The sequence below is a fragment of the Bidens hawaiensis genome, unplaced genomic scaffold, assembly GCF_021521415.1.
Source record: "Bidens hawaiensis isolate Kalapana, Puna unplaced genomic scaffold, B.hawaiensis_p1.1 tig00014722_1, whole genome shotgun sequence".
Classification (NCBI taxonomy): domain Eukaryota; kingdom Viridiplantae; phylum Streptophyta; class Magnoliopsida; order Asterales; family Asteraceae; genus Bidens; species Bidens hawaiensis.
The window spans coordinates 92,710-120,288 of NW_027492292.1; the positions used below are offsets into that span (position 1 = coordinate 92,710).

The following is a 27,579-nucleotide window of genomic DNA, read 5'->3' on the forward strand; positions in this document are numbered from 1 at the left end:
AAACATTAATATCATGATTTTTTTAAAAAAATATATATTATTTATAATTAAGAAACAGTTTATAGTAAAAATAAAATAAGCGGATCATGGGTCTCCTCAAATTCAAATAGCTTTTAAACCGGGTTATAACATCTCATTTATTTGTTAAACCCTTTCATCATCAAATCCTAAGTATATTATTAACTCCCTTACAATAAAAAAAATTAAAATCCAAAAAGACATATAAATATAATTTATAAACGAGTAATGTATCACAACCCCGTTGGTATACTTGTAAGTTGTAATCCTAGAATTTCATGCATAAGAAATCACAGAGCTAGTCGATATAATACAGAAACACCATCTACTGTATATTATTAGTAAAGCGAGCGTACAACATAAAATCATCCATCGATCGCTTCTGCACTAATCAAATATGCTGGATCAAACTCTAACTAACATCACCATAACAGGCATCAAGAATACCAAATGCAAAACAAAAACAAAAAAAGATGGGCCCGTTTCGGCATTTCCTCCTATCACTTACAATCAGAAAGCAAGATCAACAACTCATCATCAGTAATCGCTCCCATCTCCATAGCGCGTTCTAACGCACCCCGCCCACCACCATCTTTGATCGATGCAACCGCCCCTCTGAAACAAAACAACAATAAAAACTTAAAAACCACATTGATAACAAATAACAGTTTTAACAGACTATAACTACCTTCTGATCATATACTTAGCCAGTTTGTTATTCCCAGAAAATATGCAATGATGAAGTGGGGTCCGGCCATGATAATCCGACATGTTTACATCAGCACCGAACTGTAACAACAGTTCAAGCATCACCTCGTAACCCAAGTCGCATGCTAAATGCAGTAATGTGCAGCCTTGCAGACAGCTTTCTGGTTTGGTGGAATCCTTCATGTTTTTGCAGGTTAACGGGCTGGGCTTTTCAGAGCCTTTGGAAGAATCGTGTTCGTGAATGTTGTGAGATAAAGCAGCTCCAGAAACCCCGTCGTATGTAGTGTTGATTATATTTGTGTTTGATGTGACAATTAGGCGGTATACCTCTCGTATATTGTTATTTTCAGCTGCTTTCCAGATTCTGGTGGCGTTATTGGTGGTTTCTTCTTGAGAGATTAACCGTTTCTCCGCATACTGGATTGAAACAAAGTTACAAACCAAAGAAACATAAATGTAGACGGGTCAAATGGGTTGAATGAGTCAATAGATGCCGAAAGTGCAACTAACTTTAGTGTATAAAACCAACTGTTTTACTTAAAATATATTATCATTGAAATAATGAGTTTTCTAACAACACTTAAATTTCACCATTTTGACCCGTTACTTACATTTAACCACTTTGACCGGTTTGACTCATACTTAAATTTAACCATTTTGATCCGTGTTGACTCATATTTAAATTTATCCACTTTGACCCGTTTTCACGCAAATTTAGAAGAAACCATTTTGACCTGTTATGACCCATACCAAAATTTAACCATTCTGGCCCGTTTTGACTCGCACTTACATTTACCCATTTGACCTGTTTTTACTCAAACTTAAATTTAACCATTTTGACCCGTCTCAGCTCATACTTAATCTTTTTTATTTATTTACTTATTTATTTGGAACGGCTGACTCATACTTAACTATAGCTATTTTGACCCACTGTTTTAACTCGTACTGAAATTTAACCATTTTGACGTGTTTGCCTCATAATGAAATTCAGCATTATCCCGTTACGACTCATACTTAAATTTAGCCATTTTGACCCGTTTCGACTCATACTTAAAATTAACCATTTTGATCCATCCTGACTCATACTTAACTTTAACCATTTTGACCCTTTTTGACTCATACTTAAATTCAGCCATTTTGAACTGATACTAAAATTAATTATTAACCATTTTGACCCATCCTAACTCATACTTAACTTTAACCATTTTGACCTGTTTTGACTCATACTTAACTTTAACCATTTTAACCTGCTTTGACTCATACTTAAAGTTTAACTATTTCGACCTGTTACCTGACCAACCCATTTCACCTCTAGATTGCATACTTAAATATACCTTTGCAATAATATACTTCTCCCTCTGTTGATTTGCATCTCCAGGACTCGGCTTGGTAACATCTAAAGCATTTGATCCGTCCTTGCTACACATAATTTATTTCAAACAGTTAAAAGTTAGCGAGACATTCGGTCATTTAGCTTCATTACACTGCCTTCCTTTTTAATATGTAGTTTATACTCACCTGTTCATTTGAAGTAAACCTTCCCATACGAAATTGCAGTATGTATTCCCCAAATTCCTAAACAAGTCCATCACAGTCGGTTCCCAAACCTTAACATCAAGATTAATTGATCGAACCTGCAATATTCAAAACAAAATCACATTAGCTAGATACATAAAACACTGCATTTCTTATTATATAAAGGTACCTTTGATATGTGAACGCCTAGATTTCGGTGGACCCCGGAGCATTCAATGCACATTAATATGCCTAAATTAAGAGACGCCCAATCAGGGTCCGGTGCACCGCATTCTGCACATGAACCATTTCCAGGAATCTCTTGAAGAATGCTAGAAACAGAATCTTCTGGATTAATAACCATGTCGTCATGGATAAGTCCCGTGTTATCAACTTGTGAATGTGAAACATCTTCACCAAGTGCTTCAAGTGCACTTCCCAAACCATTTCTGTTAAAAGGTGTCTGTAATATATACACTAGTATAAGAAGACGTATTGTGCTTAATTCGATCCGTTTACTTAAACGAACCGATTCGGGTTATATTTTATCTTTAATGGTTTTTACCTGTTTAAGGTGGTTGTTCAGAAGAGAGGAAATCACTCCTGTGGTTTTGTTCATCCAGTCAATCCTATCACCTTCATTTTCAGCCTGCATAAACAAAAAGATATGCATTAAAGGGTAAATAGGTAATTTTACCAATGTAAGCACAAAACATTTACCACCATTATGGTGTAAAGTTGTTCTTGGAGTATGCTAAAACCAAACTTATTACCACTCTAAAATATGCATCAAAGTTTTTCAAAAATTTTTTTAAACATTACATTAGATAAACTAGATTTAAACATCAACTTGTTCCCATTAAATTAATTTATTCACAAAATTCAAAGAATTTTTTATTACTTAACTATTTTAACAATGAATAACTTAATCAACTTAGTAATAACAAATATAAACGAATAATAGAACTTCAAAACCATATAAATAAGGTACTCATTTTAAAGGTCTCAATAAAATTGTTGTAAAAAGATACCCTTTATAAATTATATTTAGATACATACATGATACACCACCCCAAATCTGCATACCGATGTGCCTGCCACACCATACGGGCCATATGAAGATATAACGCTCGTATGACTTTTGCAGACCAGTAGACCACGTGACTATCGGTAATTGCATCATACGGGCCATATAAAGCAAACTTTTACAACATACGGCCCGTATAACTTCTAACGTAACACATCACTGTAACAGCTCGTATGATACCTCATACGGGTCAGTATGATACCTGCAATGTGTAAGTCTTGACGGGCGAAATAATCCTGAAACACAAACGCAAATCTGAATCCTCAGAATCAACTTTTATTGTTGAAGTACGAAGATCGACAGTATGACATTCTGAGGTTTCATCATCATGAGATGCTGCCCTGTTGTGCCTTGCTCTAAACCTCCCAAACACACGACTATGTTGTTCCGTAGACGTAAGTGAATTCGTTGATTGCGAACCCTGAAACAAGATTTAACACAATCACAAAAAAAAATAAAAATGTTGTAATAAAAGAAAACTGCAACTAAACCTACCACAGTTTTGTTAGGCAAAACCCTGTGATAATATAAGTTCCCACGGCTATCAAGTATAAAGAATCGTCTTTTCCAGTCGGCTCTTAAACTCGAAGATCGTTTTAGAAGATAGCCTTGCTTGATGGTTTGTACCTGAACAAAAAATATATGTTTTAACTATGTTATTTCAAATAATTAGATAATCAAGATTTTGCGCTTACTGCTCCTTTTGTAGTGGACTGCATTATTGCATCTATATTTTTATCAGAGCCCATTCCAACACCATTAGCATTATTAACATGTCCTGAATTAGTAGGCAATGCTTCTTTAATTTCTGTTTGTGTCCAAAATTCTTGAATTCTTTTTTCAAGTTTATCTTGTTCGATAGTCGCCTGCTCTCTAGATTGTTGCGCATACGTCAACACCTGATGTTACTATGTATTAACAAAAATATTGAACAAGGAAAAAGAATTATAATTAGTGGTGAAAGAAAAACCTGATGAAAGAAAGGTTCCATTTGACTCAACAAATCATACCCCTAGAAAGTTAAAGTCAAAGTCAAAGTCAAAACATTGCGGATAGTGCAAAGTCAAAAAATACTATACAAGAAAAAAGATTCATAATATTGCAATGTACAAACGAAACGCACCAGCTTAAAGTATCGCAAATGAGCATCCATTATCGCGCTCATAGATTCCAAAAACGTGTACTTCTTTTTTGATTCTATATTCATAAGAGAATGTAACTGCAATCCTTAAAAACACCAAGGAGAAAATCTTAAACCTTAAAGTATGAATAGTATTTGGAAAACAAATATATAGAAGGGACTTATTGCATTTTAATTAGACATACTAGATCGAATCGGCTCGTTTCAAATGCAGATTTTGCGTTTTGTAAGGCCTACAAAAAGGGTATAAATAAACTGCATCACATGTATTTTATACAGCAAAATGCACACCATGAAATATTATATTATTACACATTTATACCTCTTCCAATTCAGTAACAACTTCATCCCGCGTACTCTTTTTCAAAGATGCAACCTTTTCACGAGACTGCAATAGTAGCTTCTTTGTTAGCTAATAAAATTTAGAATTTTTCAGAACACACAAGATTTACATAGAATCAAACTGGAACAAAATAATAACTCAAAGCGGATATACCTGATCATATGCATATGTAGCTTTGTCCAATCGTTTGCGTGCGTCCTGATATTGGATAAATGATTATAATATGAACTATGATAATTATCTTATGTGATAATAAAACTAGTTTTTCTTGATGAGAATAACTTTTTGTGCCTTTGATAATTCTACTGAGTACCAAAAATACCTTTTACTATGCACGCAACTAAAACTGACGAAAAGATGTGATATTGAATTATTTATTAACAACTGAACCAATTTACAGTGATCGTTAAAATAAAAATTAAGATCGGTTAAAATGATGACCTTTGTGGCTTGAAGATCATCAGACAAAAACTGATTCAAACCATCAACAAGCACATGTTCAACCTGCAATTATAGAACAATGTTACTATTTAAATTCAAGAGACTAAAGTCAATCCTAGATGCTTCTTATTATGAGCATTATCCAAGGAAAAAATAACATTCTACATCAGGTGTCAAAAAATATAATATAGATGAACTAGACTTAAAATATGCGATTATTTATCACGTCGTGGAGTTCAAATCGTCATAACGATCATTGTCATTAAACGCAATTTGTTCACTTACTTGGGTACGAAGAAGCTCCTTAAACGACTCAATCTCGCGAAAAGCACTAACAAACTTTGACATCATTGGACCTTTCAAGATACAAACAAAAAAAATAAGTAACTTTTCATAAGCATTTTGAAAGTGATACTTAATAATCATAATATAATATAATCATCAGTTGTAATTAAGCAGTTATTAGTAACCTCCAATAGATGAACTGACAGGGTCATCTTGACCACCACCAAATGCCTCTAATGCATCTGCAAATACAAAATCTATATTGCATGCTTCTCCAAGACCATCCCTGTTGTCAATAATATTATTAATACATCAAACCTTGAAGTATATTAAAATATTTAAACCAAGATGTATTGGCTCATAACTAGAGCTGTCATAACATGTCGGACACGACACGATAAGACACGACACGATAAAACACGATGACATGTTGTGCTAAACACGAACACGACACGATAACTAATCGTGTCATTTTTTCCAAACACGAACCCGAACCTGTTTAGTAACAGGTTAACCTGTTAAGGACCTTTTTAAAGACACAATGAATAATACATGTGTAACGAAACCAAAATATTCAAAACGAGCATAAAACTCTTAATTAATAGATAATCCATAACATATTTGGAACAAAAAAACCACAAATCCATAACATGCTTGAAACAAAATACGGCAAATCCATAGTATACTTTAAACAAAAAACCATATAAGCAATGCATAACATCCATAAAAAACATAATATAGGGTTCTGACGGGCGTTAATGGCATGCCGTTTGTAAATATGACTTTATGGACTTTAGGAGTGTATATATATTTATTTTTTAAAATAAAAATCTACACGGGTTACTAACAGGTTAACAGGTCTTTAACCTGTTAGGACATGAATTTAAACATGTCTTAAACAGGTCGACCTGTTTAAGACACGAAACCTGTTAAGCTCAAACCCAAACCTGTTAAAACCCGTGTCGTGTCGTGTTAACAGGTCCATGTCATAAATTGACAGCCCTACTCATAACTTACCTATATTTTTTGCTTCCTTTGTGTAGTTTCTCACACCGCATTTTTAACTCATCTGTGTTCTGTTCGATATAACGCACCTGCCCAAAAATGCCAACATTTAAGACAACAATCCCTAACTGCTATACATATAAATATACAAACATATACTTATAAATGGGGAAAATCATCAAAATAATCAGGGACCATTGACCAAAATAAACATGGGAAGTCTCTGATACTTAGGGGCTTCACGAAAACTAAGACTTCAGAAGTTGACACACGGGTGACACGTCTAGGCTTTAGGGGCCTTATCTAATAGCCAGACTCACAAACGGACCACCTATTTGCTGACATGTGGCATATATCCAAGGAAACGTCTGCACTCAAAACTTTTATAGACGTTTCCTTTTATTTTTTAATTTTTTTCTAAATTCATTTTTAGACGCTTCCGCACGATTTTTAGACTCTTCGGTACGAATTTTAGATGCTTTTGTACAAATTTAGACATTTCAATAATATTTTTAGATGCTTCCCTACGAATTTAGACGCTTCAATACAATTTTTAGACGCTTCAGTGCATTTTTAGAACGTTTCCATACATTTGTAGACGCTTTCGTACATTTTTAGAGCTTCTCTAGACATATCCCCTTAGAATACATCTGCATAGCCATTTCCTCTTAAATATGTGTCAGCAAATAAGTGGTCCGTTTGTAGGTCCAGCTATCCTGAAGCCTAGACGTTTCACCCATGTGTCAACTTATGAAGTCCTTAACTTTCGTAAAACCCATAAGGATCAGTGTTTACTGTTTATTTGGGGTTATGGTAAATGGTCCATGGTTATGGTGAACTTTTCACTGATAAAAAGTAACTTAGAAGCCACATGACTCATTCCAAAGGTATCCATCCGCTTATGATTTTGCAACTTGTCACCATCATATTCCTTCTCACACTTTTCAAATATTTATGGTATCTTCAAATGCTTGTTACAATTATTAATAACATGTTTGACATTATTTTTAAAATAAGTTCACCATAAAATAAGGTATTTTATGCTCTTTAATATGATTATAGACTTGTTAAGTTCTAGTGATGTATTCATGCTTATATATTCATACAATTGTTCAGATGACATAAACTGATTTTCCCATTTTCGTTTTCATTTTAAACTTTTGTATGATTTTTGTTAATTTTGGAATTTCAGCTGTTTTTGTACTTAAAGTTGAGGATTATGGTTTTGCAATATTTTGGTATTTGAAAAAGTGATATTTTCCATTACAAATTTTTTTTGAATTATTTTTATTAAGTGCGCTTATTTTTTTAGGCCCACGCCTTTTTTGCGCTTAGCGCCTAGGCCCTAGGAGAGGCCTTTGCTTCTTAAGTGCGCCTAACGCATTTAATAACTATGCTTGTTACACTTTTTTTTCTAAATCGACTTTTTTCTAATACTTTTTTAACAGCAAAATTCCACATTTACCTTACACTTACAAAGTTTAAACTCACAACCTTAGATTTGTAAGGGGGCACCATACAACCATGCGAAACTTTTATTTTACTAGCACGCACAGTTATAAATAGGTTGTCTAATTATCATATAAGTTGCGTAATTATTTTTAGAAGTAACATAAGGTTGGGTAATCAAAACAGTTTTGTTTATTTTTCACATTTTGTCACATATTCCCCCCCCCCTCCCCTCCCAAAAAAAAAGTGGGACCTGTTTTTGGAGCATGGGAGAATCATCAAGGTTGATAAATGCATTCATGGGATTGTCTAATTCTGTTCTTGAAGGACTAAAAAACTTGGCTAAATCTGGGATATCCGAATATTTGATTCCTTTGCCTTTGCGTTCTTCTTGAACAATCGGGTCGGATCCAGGGATGGTCATTTTCTTTTTTTTTTGTCTTTCTTTTTCTGCTAATTATTATTAGTAAAATAATAATGATGATGATTAGGTTTTTATGAAATTACTCAGATGAACAGCAAACTTTTAGGGTTGATAAAGATTTTAATAATGGCATGTTTGATGGTAATATTTCCCATTTTTGCATGTTTAATATTGGTTTTGGAGATCTTGAGGTGGTCAAAGGTTAAAATTTATTAAGGGTAAATCATGAAACTATGTGTATTTTTTTTTAATTTTTTGTTGGTATATCATTATGAGAAAATAAATCACTAATGTAGCTAGGATTTTTGCAACAAAACGATACATAAAAGTTTTAAGACTTAACAAGTTAGTAATAAAATAAATTTTATTTCTTTAATTATTAGATAAAACCATTAGATTAAACTAATTTCAGAAATGTAGTTATACAGAATTAATATTTATAAGTTATATAATTTAAGAACATAAAAAAAAGAATGCAAAAGGTTTAAAATTATGTCATTCTCTCATAAAATATGAATTAAAAAAAAATAGAGAGGTCAAAGTTATATTCAAAATTTATTTCAGTCATGGTCCTTCGACTCCATGAAACCATGTGGGTTAATTGTCAACAAATTTTGGTAGTATTGTCTTATATTTATTGTTTGATATTCATTTTTAACACGTGTTATTACTTTAGTTGATCGGACAAGCGGTAGTATTGTCTTATATTTATTGTTTGATATTCATTTTTAACACGTGTTATTACTTTAGTTGATCGGACAAGCGTCTATTTTCTGTTTAGCGTCAATGTATATAAAGCCATGTATGAAAAGTAGATAACTTTTTCCGACTATTTTGTAAACTTTTGGTAAGGTGTTCTAATAACCCGAATTTTAGATATTAAAACAATACCATGTAGGCAAATATAGAAGTTTTATAATTAGTTTGGTAGTTATTGTATATAGGATTTTTAAGATTTAATTTTTCTGCATGTTACATGTGAGCTATGCTAATCTTTTATTACTTCAGTTAATCATTTACAGTCTTTAGTTAATCTTTTATGCATACACAAACATAGAACAAAGATAGTTTCTATCATGCTTTCATTTTCGCATTACTTCTCTACCGAATACCATATGTTTATAAAAGTAACACAACACAAATAATGCAAAAATACTCGCTTTACACTCTCGAGATATTACATAAATCAAGCCGCCGGACTAACATTCTCTTCTTGATGAGGTGATTAAATAGCAATACTCGTCGCACTGCATCAGGGATTGAAAATACTCGAGCCGCCAACGTCAAACGTGATAAGTATAGATATACTTGTAATCACAGCAAGCCAAAACAACACTTGTCCTGCAAACAAATACACAGTTGGTCAACCAAAAATAAAAAGGTATATTGATTTTTAATGATCCCAGCTATTACTTTTTGGTCACTGTTGGTCCCAACTAATGAAATCGCTACTAATGGTCTCAACTTTTAAAGTATTTGTTCAAAACGGTCCGCGACTAACAGAATCCTAACGTAGTTAGCTTCAGGTCGCCATAAAAACGGTTTTGGCCGGAAAACTCAATTTTTTCCCCGAAAACTCAACATTTTCGTCTCAAACATCTTGGTTACTTCGTATCGGACCTTTAGGAACCTTTTTCTAGTAAAAGCCTCAATTATTGAGGTCGCCGGAAACCTTAGAACCATCGTCGGAATCAGTTGATGGCGCTCAAGTGGTGGTAGTTGGTTAGCGGTGAGTCAATTGGCGGTGGTCGCGGTGTTCAGGTGGTGTTTTCCGGCAACAGATTTGAATTTTCCGGCCAAAAACGTTTTCCTGACGCCTGAAACTAACGGCGTTAGGATTCTGTTAGTCGCGGACCATTAGGAACAAATACTTTAAAAGTTGGGACCATCGGTAGCCAATTCATTAGTTGGGACCAGCAATGACCAAAAGGCAATAGTTGGGACTATTAAAAACCAATATACCAAATAAAAATGGTGACTAAATCTTGCAAAATACACCAATATGATAATACCTCTAGAGGTACCACTCTCGGAAGTTGAAATGTCGGGTGCTGACGTGGCACCACGCGACGTGTCCGTTGACTCTAAGTTCTTAACATCGGTAGAATTAGAATATTTAACATTACTTGTTTCGGAAGCAACAATGCCTTGAAACTCTTCACTAACAAGTAAAGCTGCTAAAACATCCATGAAAGCTTCTTTGTTGGTCCCACTCGAGAAATCATTTACACGCTCCCCGTACGTAACAGCAGCTTGTTCTAAGTCATAAGATAGCTCATCGTCCGATAGATCAGTATCTGTAGTAACCGTGTCTGTTTTTTCATCTTCTTCATCTTCAACATATGCTTTATACGTGAGCCGAAGCAGTATCTCTCCCGCATTTCCTTTTCTGAATAATCCCCAACCGCCTCGAAGCGCCACAATTTTGTCGGTTGGCACCGTGTCTTTCAATGATCCTAAATCAACCTGGGAAAAAACTTCACGAATGTTTATCTTATGCGTAATTTAATATATAATATACATCTTTTTTGTTGAAGTTCAAAGTTACCTCCCCTGTACCGATAGTTGAACATGCAAATCCAAGATTATCTTTCACTTGAATCGACAATTTCTGTTTTCTAGGGTTTGCAACCAGCATGTAAAAATCCTGAAAGGGAAGACACGTTTATATAGGTTATTAGGCATGAAAATGAATCGAACGTATGCAGCGGCAGCTCTGTTTGTGATGGTTTGCTTAACTTTAAATGAACAATAACAAACGATCGAGCACGTACAAGTAAACAAACGGGGTTTTCTTGTTCGTTCGTTAAGAAAATCAACATGTTCATATTCGTTTATGTTCGTTCGTTAACACTATTAACGAATGGTTCACAAACGTAAACGAATGAACATAGTTGAATATAGATGAACATAACCGAGCAAAAACTAGCTAAAAGTAATGTGCAGAACAATGTGTTGGGCCTAAAAGTTATTAAAGCTAATCTACATTGTAATGGGCCAAAACATTTTAAATGAATAATTTAAGGAGCGTAAAGTAACGAGCTTAAACTTAAATGAACGAACATTCACAAACAGAAACGAACGAACGAGATATATGTTCATGTTCTTTCATTTAACTAAATGAACAATTGCTTTTGTTCATGTTCGTTCGTTTATTATATAAGCGAGCATAAACAAATTTCCCGTCGAACGGTTCACTGACCGTTCGGTTCGTTTACAGGCCCATCGGTTATTATATTTTCAACCGTTTAAAAATTGCAGATTAAAATTCAAGACCTCACCTGATTCCATATTGGCTCACCAGGAGCCCCGATAACTGTCGTTTGACTGTTCTTTTTGCTTCGTATTACTTGATCTCCAAGTCTTAATATCACATACGGATCCGTTTTTGCTAAATAAAACGAGCAATTTTTTAAATATTGAAACATTTTGGAGATTAAAATAATAAGATTTGAATGCTCTAAGGCACAATATATACCAAAGAACGCATAAGAAAGCTTGCGAGCATCAACAAGAGTGACTGATAATTCACCGACAAAATCTTTATTTCCTTCTTGCATTTCTCCTGTCTTGAAATCATTTCTGACCGGACCGACTGATTTTCCCTTTTGAAAGTCTAATACAATCTTCTTGGGCCGAACAAATAACCGTGGCAAATCCTCGGTCAAAAGTTTCGTCAAAAACCTTAAATTTCATGCAACATTTAATTACAAACTGAATAAATAACTAAGCTACAAAATATATTATTATACAAATTAGAACAAGACTCATTGCTTACATGGAGAGCACAGGAATGGCTGGTGTTGCATCAATACATGCATGGAAGAAACACATTATAATAATTAATTATATAATCTACAGCTTTTGTTAAGTATTTAAAGTAAAATTTATTAAAGGCATAAATAAAATGCATACCCATTAAGTTAAACAAGCGAAACGGTGACAATTCAAATTTTATTTTTGGAAGTGACACAAAAGCCCATGAAACCGCTCCCACATACGGCTCGGTTGGAATTAACCGCAGTTTAACCCAAAGTTCTCCATCAATGTCAAAATCTCTAACGCCCACCGGCACCTTAATTGGAATGATGCCAAATTTTAATGACAACATTAAAAGCATGCGCGCACCGCCAGCGTAACGGAGTCCTATTTGGTACCTTCATAATAGCATCAAAACAAGTCAAATAGATTAGTCTAATAAAAGAAACAATTTTCCATAAGATACATAAATATTAGAGTAATTTACACTTTTCGTCCATAAATTAAGGAAATAAAAGGAATTCTTCGGTATGTTTTAAAACAAATGCACGTTTTATCCTTTCCACTAACTACCGTTAAAATTGTCTTTTTAAGTTCGGGCATGTGCAATGCACATGAGGGCAATTTAGTCATTTTACCAAAATTCTAAGTTCATAATACGATTAGATATTAAGTTCTGATGTCAATCATTAACACTAACAGAGCGCTATATTAATGAAAAAAAAAAGCAATAACATAATCAGAAAAAATAAAAACCTACTGCAAATCATTAACGCGACGAGAAGTTCTACGCTCAACGTTCCTAACCGAAAGCGGCTCGTTCCCCAACGAGAACTGCTTAATCTCAACTCTCTCAACATAATCCGGTTTCTGCAAGTTATCAATAACAGGCTGCAGCAACCCAATAACCCAATTCTCGAGCCCACCCCGATAAACCTTCCACAACTTCCCTAACACCATATTAACCCACTCAACCGACTCCTTCCTCTGCAAATCCTTCTCAAGAAACAAAGAAAAACTCGTGGGAACCTGCGGCCACATCCCAGGCGCCCCGTCATTTCTCGGTTTATTCCTTTTCCTCGACGTCCATACCTTATCAAACACGACTCCAACAAAAAAGAAAAACACAAACAACCCGACAATGTTTCGGTTAATCGGGGGCGAGGGGATCGGGTGTATCACTCCAAGCTGAGTCCTGAGCTTATCAACAATCGGGTCGTCGATAAAGTTACCAAATTTATTCAAAGATTCAGACAATGAATCATCAGTCTCCACCAATTTGTTCTTCTTTACATTATTGGGACCCACACAGGCCCAAATTAGGGCAAATCTTCTTCTCCTACAAACCCTAATTGTACCAAATTGGGGGTTTCTATTACATGGGCAATTGGATGACGAAAGCCACAGAATCTGTGAGAATTTGCAGGCTGAAGACGATGGTGATCGAGTAATCATTAATATGTGTCCAGTAATTGACACATATGGGGATTAAAGTGAGCTGCATACGTTAAATGAACCCTAATTGAACCACCCAGATGATGTAATTGAATAAAGATTAGTAATTTGATGTGGGTATTGAAGAAAGATTAATAAAAACATAACCTGGATAATTTTCGGAGCAGGTTGAAATTCATATCCATGAAATTGGTTTGAAGAGATTGGATTGGTGTAGAGTGAATAATAATAATATTATTACAGTAAGTTGACGATGAATCGTCCACGAGTTGAGGTTCAGGAGGATCATGTTACTGTTACCCACACGTATTAAAATAATATTATTTTTTATTTTTTTATGACAGAAACTAGTGGTTACCGTATTTTAACTATTCAAAGATTACCGATTTTCAATTTTCTTTTCTTCCTTTATTATTCTTTTATTCTCTGGTATATACTTATGACTTGTATATTTTGTGTGATGAAAGATGGAGCATGTATATGAGAGGTTTTTCAACTAATCTACTTGCTTGTATACCCTTAGAGGGTGTTTCGCTAAGCTTGTTTGTAACATTTGAGCCAAAATCAGATACACCCTAATATACAGTTACCGATTTAACGATTAAACGTTTATTACGTAACGGTCAAACGATTAGTCGAACGGGTCTGGTTATGACCCAGATATCCCAGGGGGCCATCTATAAGTGATATACGTTTATTATAAGCTAAAATATTAGTATTACGGCCTTAGTTCGATAGCAAACAAGTTAAACGAAAACATGCCCGTTTAACTACCCGCTATAGATTTAAACGCGAAAGATAGTTACAAACCAAGCATTGTATCATCCGTTAAGCCGAAAAAGATTTACAAAACACTTAGTGGGAATGTTTTAAGCAATCCGTGAAAATATTTTCGATTTTTACAAACGTATAGCATGTTTTTATAAATTTACACAAAAATAGCCGAAAAACACTCGTTTTCACATTGTTTGTCGTACATGATATATTTTTCGTGCCAAAAACCGAACCCGAAGTAAATTTGGACTTGGCATTTCACATTCGGACACGTAAATTGAGAAAAGTGAGCCAAACGGGCCCAAAAGGGGGCCCAACAAGCCCAGTCCGTCAAAGTTGACTAAGAACCCCTTTTATTAATATTATTATGTTTTCTTTATAATGAAGCAAGGTAAGATATTTTGGTCATAATTCCAGAAGTTTAGACCAGAATTCTTGTTGCTCTTTCACACATCAACAAAACCCTAAGGTGTTATACTCATTTTAATCAATTTGATGCATGTTTAATTCCATATAAACATAGTTTGATTGCCAAAAATCATTCCTAACCATGTAAAAATCCTAAAAATGGTCCATAAACATGTTTTGATCATACACATGGTAAGAAACCTGGTTCGATAGTTTTTTTTTTGCCATAAACACTGATTAGAGGGTTGAAACGGCATTTTTACGGTTCAAAAGTTCGTTTTTGTGCACTAGCCGAAACCCTAGTTCAAGGGCTGTTATGTTGATGAAAAATTGCTTGGTTTGTGATATAGGACTTGTATCTAGCCTGAAAATAAGCACAAGAGCTTGAAACCTTGATTAGAAAGGCGGAAGCGAACCAAACCCGCTAAGGTAACACCGAAACACTCGATTACAGGCTGTTTCGGTTAAGGTTGTGATAGGCATATTTTTAGGTCTTGAAATTTTTCAGGGACATCAAGGACCATGTCATTGAGTCCCTGTTCAAATTTGGTAATTTTTCGACCATCCGAGAATATTTGGCGAATTTATTACCGAATTGGGACGTTTATTTGGGAGAAATAGTTAAAATGCTAGAAAAATTATGAAATTTGGTTGGGAACTCAGAATTGGTATATATTGATCACACATTAAATTTGGGATCATTTGGAAAAGTCTAAGGGTGTTTTGTGCATATGCGTTCGTATGAATTTTTATAGCCGAATTTGGGCCGAAAAGAATATTGAACAAGCTTTTTGCATTCTGGAATTGACACAGATGCTTTTTGCATTCTGGAATTGACACAGATGCTTTTTTGCATTCTGGAATTGACACAGATGCTTTTTCTCAACGCATAAACGAACAACTTAAGCCCAGCTGGGAAATCGGGGAAACCGAGCCAAGTTCGGTTTTAAGTATTAGACATTGAACAACATCACAACCTAAATCTAATGACACCTTCTGGGTGTAACAGCTATACCCAGATTAGCTATACAGCCCAGTCTAGTATAATGATTATAATAATATTAAAATATTAATATTATTATAATATTGATTATATGGACTAGTGATAGCAAATCAAGTGAACTACGAGTTGACACACTACTGTATACCGACTAAACCGTGAGTTTCATGACCCCACTTTTAAACTGCTTTTACGAACTTTTGGGGTGAAAAACATGTTGATACATATCTATATATACCTTGTACTGTTTGATGATGGGAATTATCTAAGTGCTAACACACGAAAGTCCCCACGAACACAGTGATTAACTTCGAGCCGGTGACTTGTGAATAGTACTATTGGTTTGACAAACCCAAACGGAATCGGCCTGGTTCCGTGTCACATAGCGCCGTTTGCACATGACCATACTTATACAAACAGGCTATGTAGTATTAGACATAGCTACCGGGGCATGTTGTGGGCAGAAGGGGAGCCACAGTGGTTGATTGAGCGTGGGAAATGGATGCACGCAGCACAGACAGTCAAGGCTTCACTGTAGCTTAGCATAATTACATCATAAACATACAAACAAACATACTTTTGAATGTACATACATACATACTTGCGTAGTTACAAATTGTGATGGTTGTAAGCAAAAATTGATTTCTTGAAACTCGTGAAACTCACCAACTATTTATAGTTGATCCTCTTTAACATGTTTTTCAGGTAATGGATTGGATTAGAAAATCAATGTGCTACGTGTTTGACTTGTGATCAATGCTGGGTGAATTGATGCAAGTGTGCTAATAGGAAGTAAAGCCGCTTAACGGGCTGGATTTAGTTTGTATCACCTAGTTGTGAATGAAATTAGATCAATGTAAAATATTGTAAAGTAGTTTGTATTGTTCTTTATAAACAATGTGGTTGATATCAGAGGTGTCTGTTACATTTTCGTTTTACGCTTCCGCAAATCGCTTAACGGGGTGTGACAATGTTTAACTCTAAAAATGTGTTTCGTAAAAGTGTTTATTTATGTGTTGTTTGTGTTTTCAGAGGATGGTGAAGTCTGTGGACCACATCTGTAGAAGAAAAAGTGGGTCATAACTCTAAAGTCTGCAGGAAGAAAACTGTTTGTTTTTTAATATCTGAAGATTGTTAAAATAAACTAGTGATGGTGAACAAACAGTACGTAGTAGTGGATGGTGGTGGTGCACTGGTGCTGGATGGTGATAGAGGTAGTGGTGGGTGGTGGTGGCGGACAGTGGGTGCTAGGTGGCGGTGGACGGTGGTGGTGGTGGTAGAAGGCGGTGGTGGGTGGTGGTGGTGGTGGTATAAGATGGCGGTGGGTGGTGGACAGTGATGGTGGTGGACGATGATGGCGGACGGTGGGTGGTGGGTGGTCAACGATGGTAGTGGCGGACGGTGAGTGGTGGGGTGGACGGTGCTGGTGACGAACGGTGGACGGTGGTGGTGGTGGTGGTGGTGAACGGGGGGTGGTGGTGGCGGTGGACAGTGGGTGTTGGTAGGGTGTGGTGTAACCCTCTGCAGACCTTTGAAGATGTCAGAAGTGGATGGTCCAAGTCTGCACCAAGAAAAGCTTGCACAAAAGTTTTTTAATGAAACATCTTCAAGAAAACAAACAGTCTGTAGATGGCAATGTCTACGCGTGGTCTGCGCGGCGCAGACAAAAGAGCTTGCGCGGACATTTTTCAGAAAAACAAACGACACCTTACTTACGACTTTTTAAAAGTAGTTTCTAAGAAAAATGTTTGGATTAGCTTTTGTGATTGGAAAACCAAAAAGTAGGTAAAATAACCAAAAATGGCATTCTTATATATTTAATAGTTTTACAAATAATAAAATGGTGTGTATGTTTGTAATTTGTTATTCCAAAAGTAAAAGGCAAAACAAAAGGCTTGGATTTCTTGCTTCTGGAAACCATCCTTTTAACACGTAACAAAAAGCAAAACCTAGAAGTGCTTTTATGATGCCCAAACATGATTATTTACTTTTTGAAAAGTAAATAAGCAACTTTGAAAAGCTCAGCCAAACACCCCCTTAATCTACTTAATCTAGATGTTCACTTTGAATATACCCCTTCATCTAGATGTTCATAGCAACATGTGTCACGAACCAAATGGTATCAAATCAAATAAACGCATGGTAAAAACTAAAGTTCAATCGCAAAATGTTCTATACAGATTAAATACTTAGATTGGGCACTAAATATGTAGTGTCAACATTGTCATACCATTTGTTCAAAAAAAAAAAACATTGTCATACCATAAACATAAGCAGCCTACAAAGGGGTATGTGTGATTAATGTAGCACATACGCAATCCAACGAAGCTCGGGTCATTTGTAATGCAAAAACCTCTAGTCAACTCAACAAGAAATCACTTTGCACACTGCTCCTCTTGGCACTTTTGGGCAAAGGGTGAAGCAAACGAGTGTGCGGGCGTCTTGTGAGTATTTGTTTGTTTGTTTATTATTTTCCATGCACCAATTAGATGTTCACACGTCACAATTTCTTATAAAAAAGTTTATTTTTCATGAGAACCCGCACACTTTAGTGAAAGTGATTAGTGAGAGTCTTTCTGTCTACGTGACACTGACGTAAGGGGCATTTTTCACTTTTCAGTGAAACTATAACATATGAGCTCAAAAGGGTGCGAGCAAAAGCAGAATACAATAACGAAATATGCCTTAATTTGTACAAGAAAATCTGTTACAAACCAAAAAGTTGTTTCTCTTGAATCTAAACCTGGAAAGGTTGGTATCAAGCATGATTTCCGGATACGTAAAGTCCATAGGTAAGTAAGTTGAATCAACTTCAACACTCCGAAAGCGATGCACAAATCCAAAGACATTGTTCGGTAGGACAAGATTGCTTTTAGCCTCCTTTAGCTATTTCCTTAAACCCCAAAACCAACACTCTCATCAATAACGACAGGTAATGACAACAATATGCAAGAAGAAAAAATTGGCTGTACTTCAAAGTTCAAAGTTCAAAGTTTGTCAAAACTTACAAGTCTCATGCAAAAGCCCCAAAGCAAACTCTATTTACAAAACTAAACAACAATGTGTAACGATAACGTGTCTCCACATGCTTATCAAGCTTCGAATCCTACCAACAAAAGCTTTCATATCCATCCAACAAGTCCCTTCAAAGAACTTCTCTGCAAATAACCAGGCCCGTTTCCACATGTACTAAAAATCCACCTTTTACCTCCCGCGCCTGTTTTTACCCGATACCCAAGCCGTTCATCTTGTAAATACTTAAAAAGGTACCACAAAAGTACGTCTAATCAAGAAACAAAGCTTCCAAATAGTCATCAATATAAGCAAGGCACGGCCAATGATCCGTTCGGATCCTAACTAGGGTTGAGTTAACCCCAACTTCCATTTGAAAAAGAAGATGAGACGTTGGAGGAAGGAATATCAAAATATGAAACCGACCCATGTTTCTTTTATTAATATTAAGATTACTCCCCTTTTCATCATCTTCTTCATCATACTTGAGATAAAGTGGGCCCTCAATCGTATTCGAGTCAACAGCAACAACATCAAGACCAGAACCAGAAGCATCATCAACATCATCGTTCCAAGTAGCATCACTTATGATCCCTCCATCCTTAACAATATTAACAAGCTCATCACCAATAACATTGACAACAAAAGCCGATAAATTCTTCTCAACAGCTTGAATTAAAGAAGTTGCTGAAACTTCTAGAAACTTGACAGATCGTGTTCCATTGACTGCTGTAAAACCTTTACCTCCTTTTAAAAGAAACGTCTCCCTCGCAGTGCTGGATGAACTACTACACGCTTCCCATAAAGCATTAAACAGCCTTACATAATATCCAGGTACTTCTTCATCATGAATGCCGTCTGGAACTAAAGCTTTAACAAACATGTCCTCGATGCCTACAGTAATACTCTGGAGGTGACCACTGATGATCTGACCATTTTCTGCATTTGCTTCTATAGACACATCAACAAGGCCCGGCGTCGGTTCTCTCGGTTGTAGTTCAATCAAAATACGGGCGCTAAAGCTTTCTTCTTCTTCCTTTTCTTCTACAATACCATTGCTTACAGGAACAATATCTAGCGAATCAGTTTGACTTTGGCCAGAAGGTATGTTGTTTTTGGTGGGTTCCCCTAGAAGAAACGGTATGCGGTATGGTTTAATTGACCCGAATGGTGCTGAAGAAGAAAACTTGAGCACAGTAGCATACAATGCAGGATGAAGAGCATCCACCTCAGCAGATCCATTACTTCCCCATACTCTATTAAACGGTTCAGATTCAAATCTCAAGGTACACGGTATTCCAATTTTGATACCGGGCATGTGTCTAAAGTCAGGAATCAATGAAAAATGTTTCCTCAATACTTCAACAATTTCTGAAACTTTAGAATCTGTTACACGTAGGGGTTGATTGGGTCCTTCAAGTGCAGGGATGATCGGGTTTTCGGTACTGTCATCAGGTGTTTCCGGTTGCCAGGATGGGGTATTATTGTCTGTGATGACTTCCATATAATAGGGCTTTTCACCATTAATGTTTAAGGAAGTCAAAGACAAGGGCCATGATTGTTTGACCAATAATGGTATTACTCGTTCAAGGTGGATATAGGATGAAATATTTTTTGATTTTTTAGAATCATAAGAAACCCTAGGAGATTGCACAGTGAAGAATGGGGTGGAGTGAGAAGACGGAAGCTGATCCTCAGCGCTAAGTAAGTGTCTGAGCTTCTTTCCTGGTACACAAAGCAGCATTCGCAAGTATATTCTGCAAAAAGGAAAAATCAAATCAGTTTTGGAAAATGATAGATAAATAATAACGTTTGTGTAATAATAACCATCACGTTGATTATTTGAATGTTTTGGGTACCTTGCATTGTCACGGACCTCAAGATCTGGAAAATGAAGGCAAGTGAATGCGAGGAGACGAGATAGACCAAGGAAGATTCTAGAACTCTGGTGGTGCATCAATAACGTTCGACACAAAACAAGAACTTTACTTCCCTGAGACAATGATCTTAATCCTGAATCAAGCCCATGTTTTTCGATTAGAATACTCATGTATTTACCAAGCAGATTTAGCAGTCCACCTGGCGGAACTGTATCGTTTTCAGCAATTTTTCCAAAAAGTGGGAAGTAAGAGCCCAGTCGATAGTCAACTTTGACTTTTGGAAGCAAGTGATTGTCGAATGTCTGAAGCAGCTGCTCTCCTAAAAAGTGGTGCTTGTGACACTGTAGCAGGCGGTTAATAAGAGCAGCCATAACAGGAATTAATCCCTGAGACTCTAATGTCATAGTCACTAGCATCCTCTGACATAATGGAAGATAAATGCATATAAGAATACAATAACAACAAATATAATGTTGCATAGAATATGAAATAACATGAAAACGCCACTAGCTGCCTCTTTTATAATTCGTATGATCACCTTTCAGATATTTATATCAGAAACAGGTTAAATGTTGTTTTTGAAGTGAATTTCCTCACAAACAATATAAAATGGGTCGCAAATCACATCAACGAATTTTTAATTTGTTGGGAAACAAATCCAGTTCAAAAGAGTAATTTAACCAATTTGTATTACAAACATCAATACAGAAACACACTAGATATAATTATTGATATAATCCTTCACCTATTTTGTATTAGTTCAATGTTTAGGCCCTATTGTAAACATTCAGGTGACATGTGGTTTGATCGGTATGGTGCACCAATCAGTAGATACATATACATTACACTATTACCTAATAAAAAGTGAAACATAGCTATGAAAGGTCTTACATTGTAGCATGAAATATTGTAGACTCCACAAGACCTCTAGTGGAAGAACCAGTATCAGAATGAGAAGATTCACCAATCAAAAGTTTATGAAACGTGCGAAAAGCAACAGACGTTTCAGTGCTCCACGGTGGCAACCACTTAAAACCAGATACTGACTCAAGAGCATCTTCAAACAACTTTACAACAGACCCTTCATAACCGCTTACATTTGAAACCACTTCACCATTTGCATCTGCCAATCTAGACTTATCAAGTAAAATCGCGCAATACACAATCAAATCAAGCTTTAACGCTTTCAAAGCAAGCGGATCAAACACGGTCGGGTAAAACCGTAACGCTGTTCCATAAATTTTCTCTTTAATCACCGTCCTCTTCGACACCACCAGCCCCATGAAACCTAACAACCAGTGAAGCGCAAGCAACCTAAAAACCAACATATTATGCGTCTCTCTCGAAACCAACGACACCCGTCTAATAATCTCATCTTCATGTCCACTAAACGCCTCCGGAAACTGCAAATACATCCCTAAATACGCATGACAAAACAGCATATCACTCGTATAAAGCAACCCCGAAAACTGCACCTTCAACAAACTTGCCTGCAACTCCAACGCCACCGCCACCGGCATCACAACCGAAATAAACTCAAACAACCCAAACGACATCAAATACTGCGGCCACTCAAGCAAAAACGACATCACTCTCCTCAACTCTATAACCCCTAACCCAAACCCCTCCCTCCCCACACTCCCCCCAATCAAAAACTGCGGCACGTTAAACGGCACCAACGGAACCGACGCACCACCATCCAAACCATTCACCTTCACCTTCGTAACCACTATCCCGTGCACCACATTTGCTAACATCAACACGTAACTTTGCGCCACGTGACTCTTCTCACTCTGACACAACTCCCACAAATTCCCAACCGTTTCCGATAACAACCCCGGACACTCTTTCTCCAGCTCACGCAAACACTCGCACGCTGCACCGCGTAACTGGCGGTCTACCCAGTGGTTCGGCCGGTTAATCAACATCAATAACACCTCAACCAAACCCTCAAGTTGACTTACAAAAGTCAAACTAGCCGTATTATTATTATTATTATTATAACAATCGATACAAAATAATATGAAAACAGATGTAACGGAAACAACTAACTGTTCTTTGAGTGAGTAACTGATCGAAACGGTGTCGTTTGGGGAACTGATGACGTGGCGGAGGGTATCGAGGATGCGAATTAGGGTTTGTTCGGTGGTGGTGACGTGTTCTTCAAGGAATATTATTAAGAGGAGCTTGAGGTTGACTGAGAGGTCTTTACGGAGGATGGAGGTGAGAATTAGATCGAGAAGAGGTTGACCGGTGTAGTTTAAAGTGATCCAACGGTCACGGCGGGATCCGCCGTACTGGTAGTCGTCGATTAAGATCTCCCATTCCGGTGGTGTTAAGGGTTTTAACGCCGGCGCCGGAGTGGTATCCATTTTGGGTTTGAGATAAGTAGTTAGTCTGGATAGTGGGGAGAATTCACTCAATATGGTTGTACTTTGGGGGGGTTTTGGATTTTCGGGTTGGGTTTCGCGGGCTGAGAAATTTATATTGAGTACTCATACGCGACCTATGCAGTCATCGGTCTTTTGGTAAAATATCAGTTAAAATATCGATATTGGTAATACCGGCGATATTGAAAAAAATAACAAAGCCTAAAAAAGGGAAAAGAAATGGTTATGTTACAGGAAGAGAAAGATATTGTGCGAGCTATCGAACTCAAGAAACGCTGGTGTAACCAAACAATGCACACCACCAGACCACAAAAACCCATTAACAGGACTACAGGCGGATTCAAGCCTTGGTAGTTGTTGCCACCACCAACTGACTTAAAGAAATACACAAAGGCCACGCTATCAAAGAGTTAGTTTATGACTTCATTCAATAAATATATCTTATATTCATAAAGCTTAGGAAAACTTCTGTGACCCCAACCTTTCAATTATACTAATTAAATAATTAAATAATGGTAAAAGATCCAATACAATAATCCCTTATCATACATTACGTACGCGACTACCAACATCATTCGATGCCAAAAAATACGCGAGCCCTGAACTTCATCGTCGTTGTCTCCTCATGTAGGGTTGAAATTCATCATCGTCGTTCAAGCTTTGAACCAATTCTCCATGTAATCGTTTTATTTTCCATATCAAGTTATGTTTTTGTGATGTTCAATTCATGCCTCAATCATCAGAATGGTAAATGACATGTTACCTTTTGAAATTGATCCATGAAATCACATCGTATTATCTCGAAATCATTCATCTATGTCCAATTAATCATCAATTCTTCCAAACAAGCACATTTGGATCTTCAATCGATCAATTTTTGACTTTTGACATATGGGTTTTAACCTTGAATGTATCAGGTTTTAAGCCTGAATGTTAGGTTTAACCCTTAACTTTTTAGGTTTTAACCTTGAACGTTTTAGGTTTTTAACCTCAACGTTTAAGGGTTTAACCTTGAACGTTTTAGTGTTTGGAATTTAACTTGAATGTTTTTGTTTTTTTTTAACTCTAAACGTATTCGCTTACCTAACGTATGTTAAGCAATTATTATACGTTAAGTCACCCCATTAGATAATTAGGAATCTTTGTTGAAAGATTCTCTAGCCCGATGAACATTGGATTTTAGTTATTTAGTTTCTTATTTTATTTTTAATTCATTTATAAGTTGCTTATGAATCTTATAATTGAAATCATGTTATTTTAGTTTTATATTTTTTAATCATTCCTTACATGTGCTCTTTGTTGTATCTTGCTTGCCATGGAGTTGAATACTTGAATGTCTTCATTCCTTTTTACCTAACAATTGCTCAATTTATTTTATGCTTTTAACTTTAAGAGATCGAATCAAAACAAATCAAATTAAATATATAAAAGTTAGGTTTTATACCACAAGATTCAACACGTAAGTCGAAGGTTTACACTTAATTTCAATATAGTAATATCACCGTCCAATGATGCCAACATTTCCACTCAACTTTATAATTTGCAACATACATAAACAACAAATTGTTATATAGAGAGACACATTTTCCATTTCTACACAATTAACACCACTTTACATATTCCTTGGCTAAAAGTTAACATGAATCCATATGCTGCATCTCACGATTGTCACAATCTATACTCTAATTTATCCTCTTCTTCGGATGCCTGCTCATATCTATATTCTCATTTACCATCTCTTGAGTATGTATGTGCAAATTTATCCATATTAGCGGTTGAAATAGAGCGTTGCAAAGACAGTTCAGAAATGGAGGGTAAGTATAGTGCACCTATGGTATTAATCGGGATCTACATCTCAATAGCATCATTATTTTGCATTCTTGCCATGGCGCTCGATTTGTTGAACGGCTTCAGAAACAGAAAATTTTGGTTTCCAACTAAATTATTTTCTCTCAATGCGGCGTCTATTACAGTGATAACCGTGGCTATGAAACTACCTGTTGATTTGACTAGTCCAATGCTAGGTGCAATGGACCAAGTTGCCAAGGTTGGAAGCTTGGCCTTTATGTGCACAATGATGGCTAACTTGATGCCTTCTTTGGCGTCTATGGACAACAAGGCACTTATTGCGAATGTCACAGGTATATCCATTCTTGTTATCACAATAATTGTAAATGTTTTCATTGAGGTTAGGACTCTCCTGATTGGTGGTGACATCCTTTACTATTTTTTTTCTTTCAAGATGCTTGCATGCATCTATATGGTTATGTTAATCCTCTTACTACTAATATTCGTTTCTTCGGCTATAACAATTCCAACCTCCAAAAAAATTTTAGATTTGAAGTATCAAGCCATTAGCAAAAGAACTTTGAATGATCAATTTCCAGAAGAAACCCTAATATCTACTGTTGATAAGCTAAGTCAACTTGTGAAAGGATATTGGATCATGACAGAAACCAGTAGCCCTCAATTTGTGATGGTTTGTAATCCATTATCCTCGGCATCCAGCGTAATTTGTGTAATTAGTACCTTCATGCACGTATTTTTGATGTGTAACGTTGTCCTCTGGGCCGATTTTAGTACATTCTCAGTGTATAAGCAGTCGACAATTCTCATTGTTATTACACAGTCATTTGGAGTTGTAGTGGGTTCCATTGCCCCAATATTTAGATGTTTTACACTGTTGAGCTTTAAATCATTCACTAATCATAATACGAACCATTTTTTGGTGTTTAAAGTACTGGATTCAAAAGTTGAGTGAGTGGAAAGAAAGGCATATAAGTATTTTGTCAAGTAATCGTAGATCAAGAGCTCTTCTACACAATTTGAAAAACCTCATTCTAAGCTTTTGCATTGGATTTCAAAAGATAATTGTTGTATCATGCAAAATCATAGGCCTCCTTCCTGTTGTGGTTACAATCATTATCGTATATTTTTCATATTATTTCAAGTCAATGAAGGCGATGTTGTGTACTCTCTCCACTGGTGATGATACAGATGAAGATCTTAGCATTTATGTTTTGTTACTTGAAGATCATATGCAGCTTGCCGAAAAAACAATGAAAGGAATTTCAAATTCTATGAATTGCTTGATTCAGAAAGCCGAGAAGAAGCAACATAGCAATCTTCTAAAGCTTCTTGAAAAATCTGTTGCATTTGACGGAGTAGAGATGTTTGACGCTGATCAAATTCAATCTCCACTTCCTCTTAAGCTTGATAACAGTTGGAGCTTACCAATAATAAGCTTAACATGCATTGCCATTGTTATTCCAAATATTCATAAGGACAAAATTGACGCCTTGTTCAAAAGTGTTTGTGAAGGTCTTTAGTACACTAATCTAGTAGAGGAAAGCTTAAATAAGGCATTCGAGTATGTGAATATTCGAAGGGCAACAGCAACATTGTGGCATGAGGTCGAATTCAACCGTAAGTGGCTGGGAAACAGTTTGAAAAGAAGTGGTTATGAAGGGAAAACACCAAAAGAGATTATCAGTTTGTTTTCCCAAAAAGCAAAGGAAATTGTTAATGAATTTAGCACAAGTACTAAGGGTGAACAGCTTGATAAAGAGAACCTTCCTTTGAAGCTAATCGCTGCAAACTCAATGCATCGTATTGCACAAACGATCATGCATACATACAAAAGCAACAACTTAGAGATTGTTGAAGATGAATTGTTTACACGACTATCTACCATGATTGCAGACATACTAGCTGCTTGCTTTACCAACTTACCACGAGTCATAACAATGAAATGTGATGAAAGTGCAATAGAGAAACGAGAGGCTAGTGTCGTGGCTGAAGTAGACCTTTTTGGACGGACCATTGAGATAATGAAAAGAGTTGAAACACGTGAACTTCCCATCATGAATCGTGATAAGATGGGATTTATTGACGAGTGGCGTTCTCATTTAAAGCAACCTTAGAATTCATGGCCATCATCAAGATATAAGTTGTTATATTATTCTATAACTAGAACATGGTTTTGTTCATGTTGTAGATTAGTGTAGTTATGTTTTAAATTCTAATTAATTGGCCATTAAAAAGTCATATTTTATACAAAATCAACACATCAATAACCCTCTAGTCCACCATGCACAAGAGAATTTCAAGTCCTCACAGCCCAAATCCTCCAATACAAACGTCTTACGCGATATATAGTAGGATTCGATTGGTACGCTAAGGTTGAATGATAAATCACTTACCTGTTCATTATATGGTTTCTTCATTATTCATCAATTTTTGTTGTGACTTGCAAAACTAAAATGTGAGCGTACGTTCGTCTTTGTGAGTGTAATAGCAAGGTTATATTGGAAAATTTGGTAAAGACTAGAGTGTTTTCACTAAGTGTGATGACGTAGGTACCCAAATTCAACCCAGCTCTAAAAAACTACAACCAAGAAGATTCGAACATCAAGGAAACCAAAACTCCAGCTTCCATAGAAACGTAACCAACAAGATTGTCACCACAATGCTCAAGATAAATTG

General features: G+C 36.1%; 3 protein-coding genes and 1 pseudogene across 3 annotated transcripts; 1 reads left to right on the plus strand and 3 right to left on the minus strand.

The window, feature by feature from the left end:
- Positions 1-501: 501 nt before the first annotated feature.
- LOC143547485 (ADP-ribosylation factor GTPase-activating protein AGD4-like) lies at positions 502-8,293 on the minus strand (annotated as a pseudogene).
- Positions 8,294-9,553: 1,260 nt separating this feature from the next.
- Positions 9,554-13,783, minus strand: LOC143547464 (synaptotagmin-2-like). The gene is made up of 8 exons (XM_077038883.1): positions 12,936-13,783; positions 12,332-12,573; positions 12,195-12,213; positions 11,895-12,100; positions 11,698-11,807; positions 10,965-11,063; positions 10,429-10,882; positions 9,554-9,757 (listed from the first exon to the last, which is right to left on the minus strand). The coding sequence occupies exons 1-8, from the start codon at positions 13,628-13,630 to the stop codon at positions 9,669-9,671; spliced, it is 1,914 nt and encodes a 637-aa protein (XP_076894998.1). The 5' UTR covers positions 13,631-13,783; the 3' UTR covers positions 9,554-9,668.
- Positions 13,784-18,927: 5,144 nt separating this feature from the next.
- On the minus strand, positions 18,928-23,080 carry LOC143547493 (uncharacterized). The gene is made up of 3 exons (XM_077038903.1): positions 21,596-23,080; positions 20,684-21,121; positions 18,928-20,581 (listed from the first exon to the last, which is right to left on the minus strand). The coding sequence occupies exons 1-3, from the start codon at positions 23,074-23,076 to the stop codon at positions 19,096-19,098; spliced, it is 3,405 nt and encodes a 1,134-aa protein (XP_076895018.1). The 5' UTR covers positions 23,077-23,080; the 3' UTR covers positions 18,928-19,095.
- A 1,653-nt stretch (positions 23,081-24,733) lies between these two features.
- On the plus strand, positions 24,734-27,017 carry LOC143547487 (uncharacterized). The gene is made up of 4 exons (XM_077038898.1): positions 24,734-25,235; positions 25,431-25,573; positions 26,046-26,405; positions 26,457-27,017. The coding sequence occupies exons 1-4, from the start codon at positions 24,734-24,736 to the stop codon at positions 27,015-27,017; spliced, it is 1,566 nt and encodes a 521-aa protein (XP_076895013.1).
- Positions 27,018-27,579: the final 562 nt, after the last annotated feature.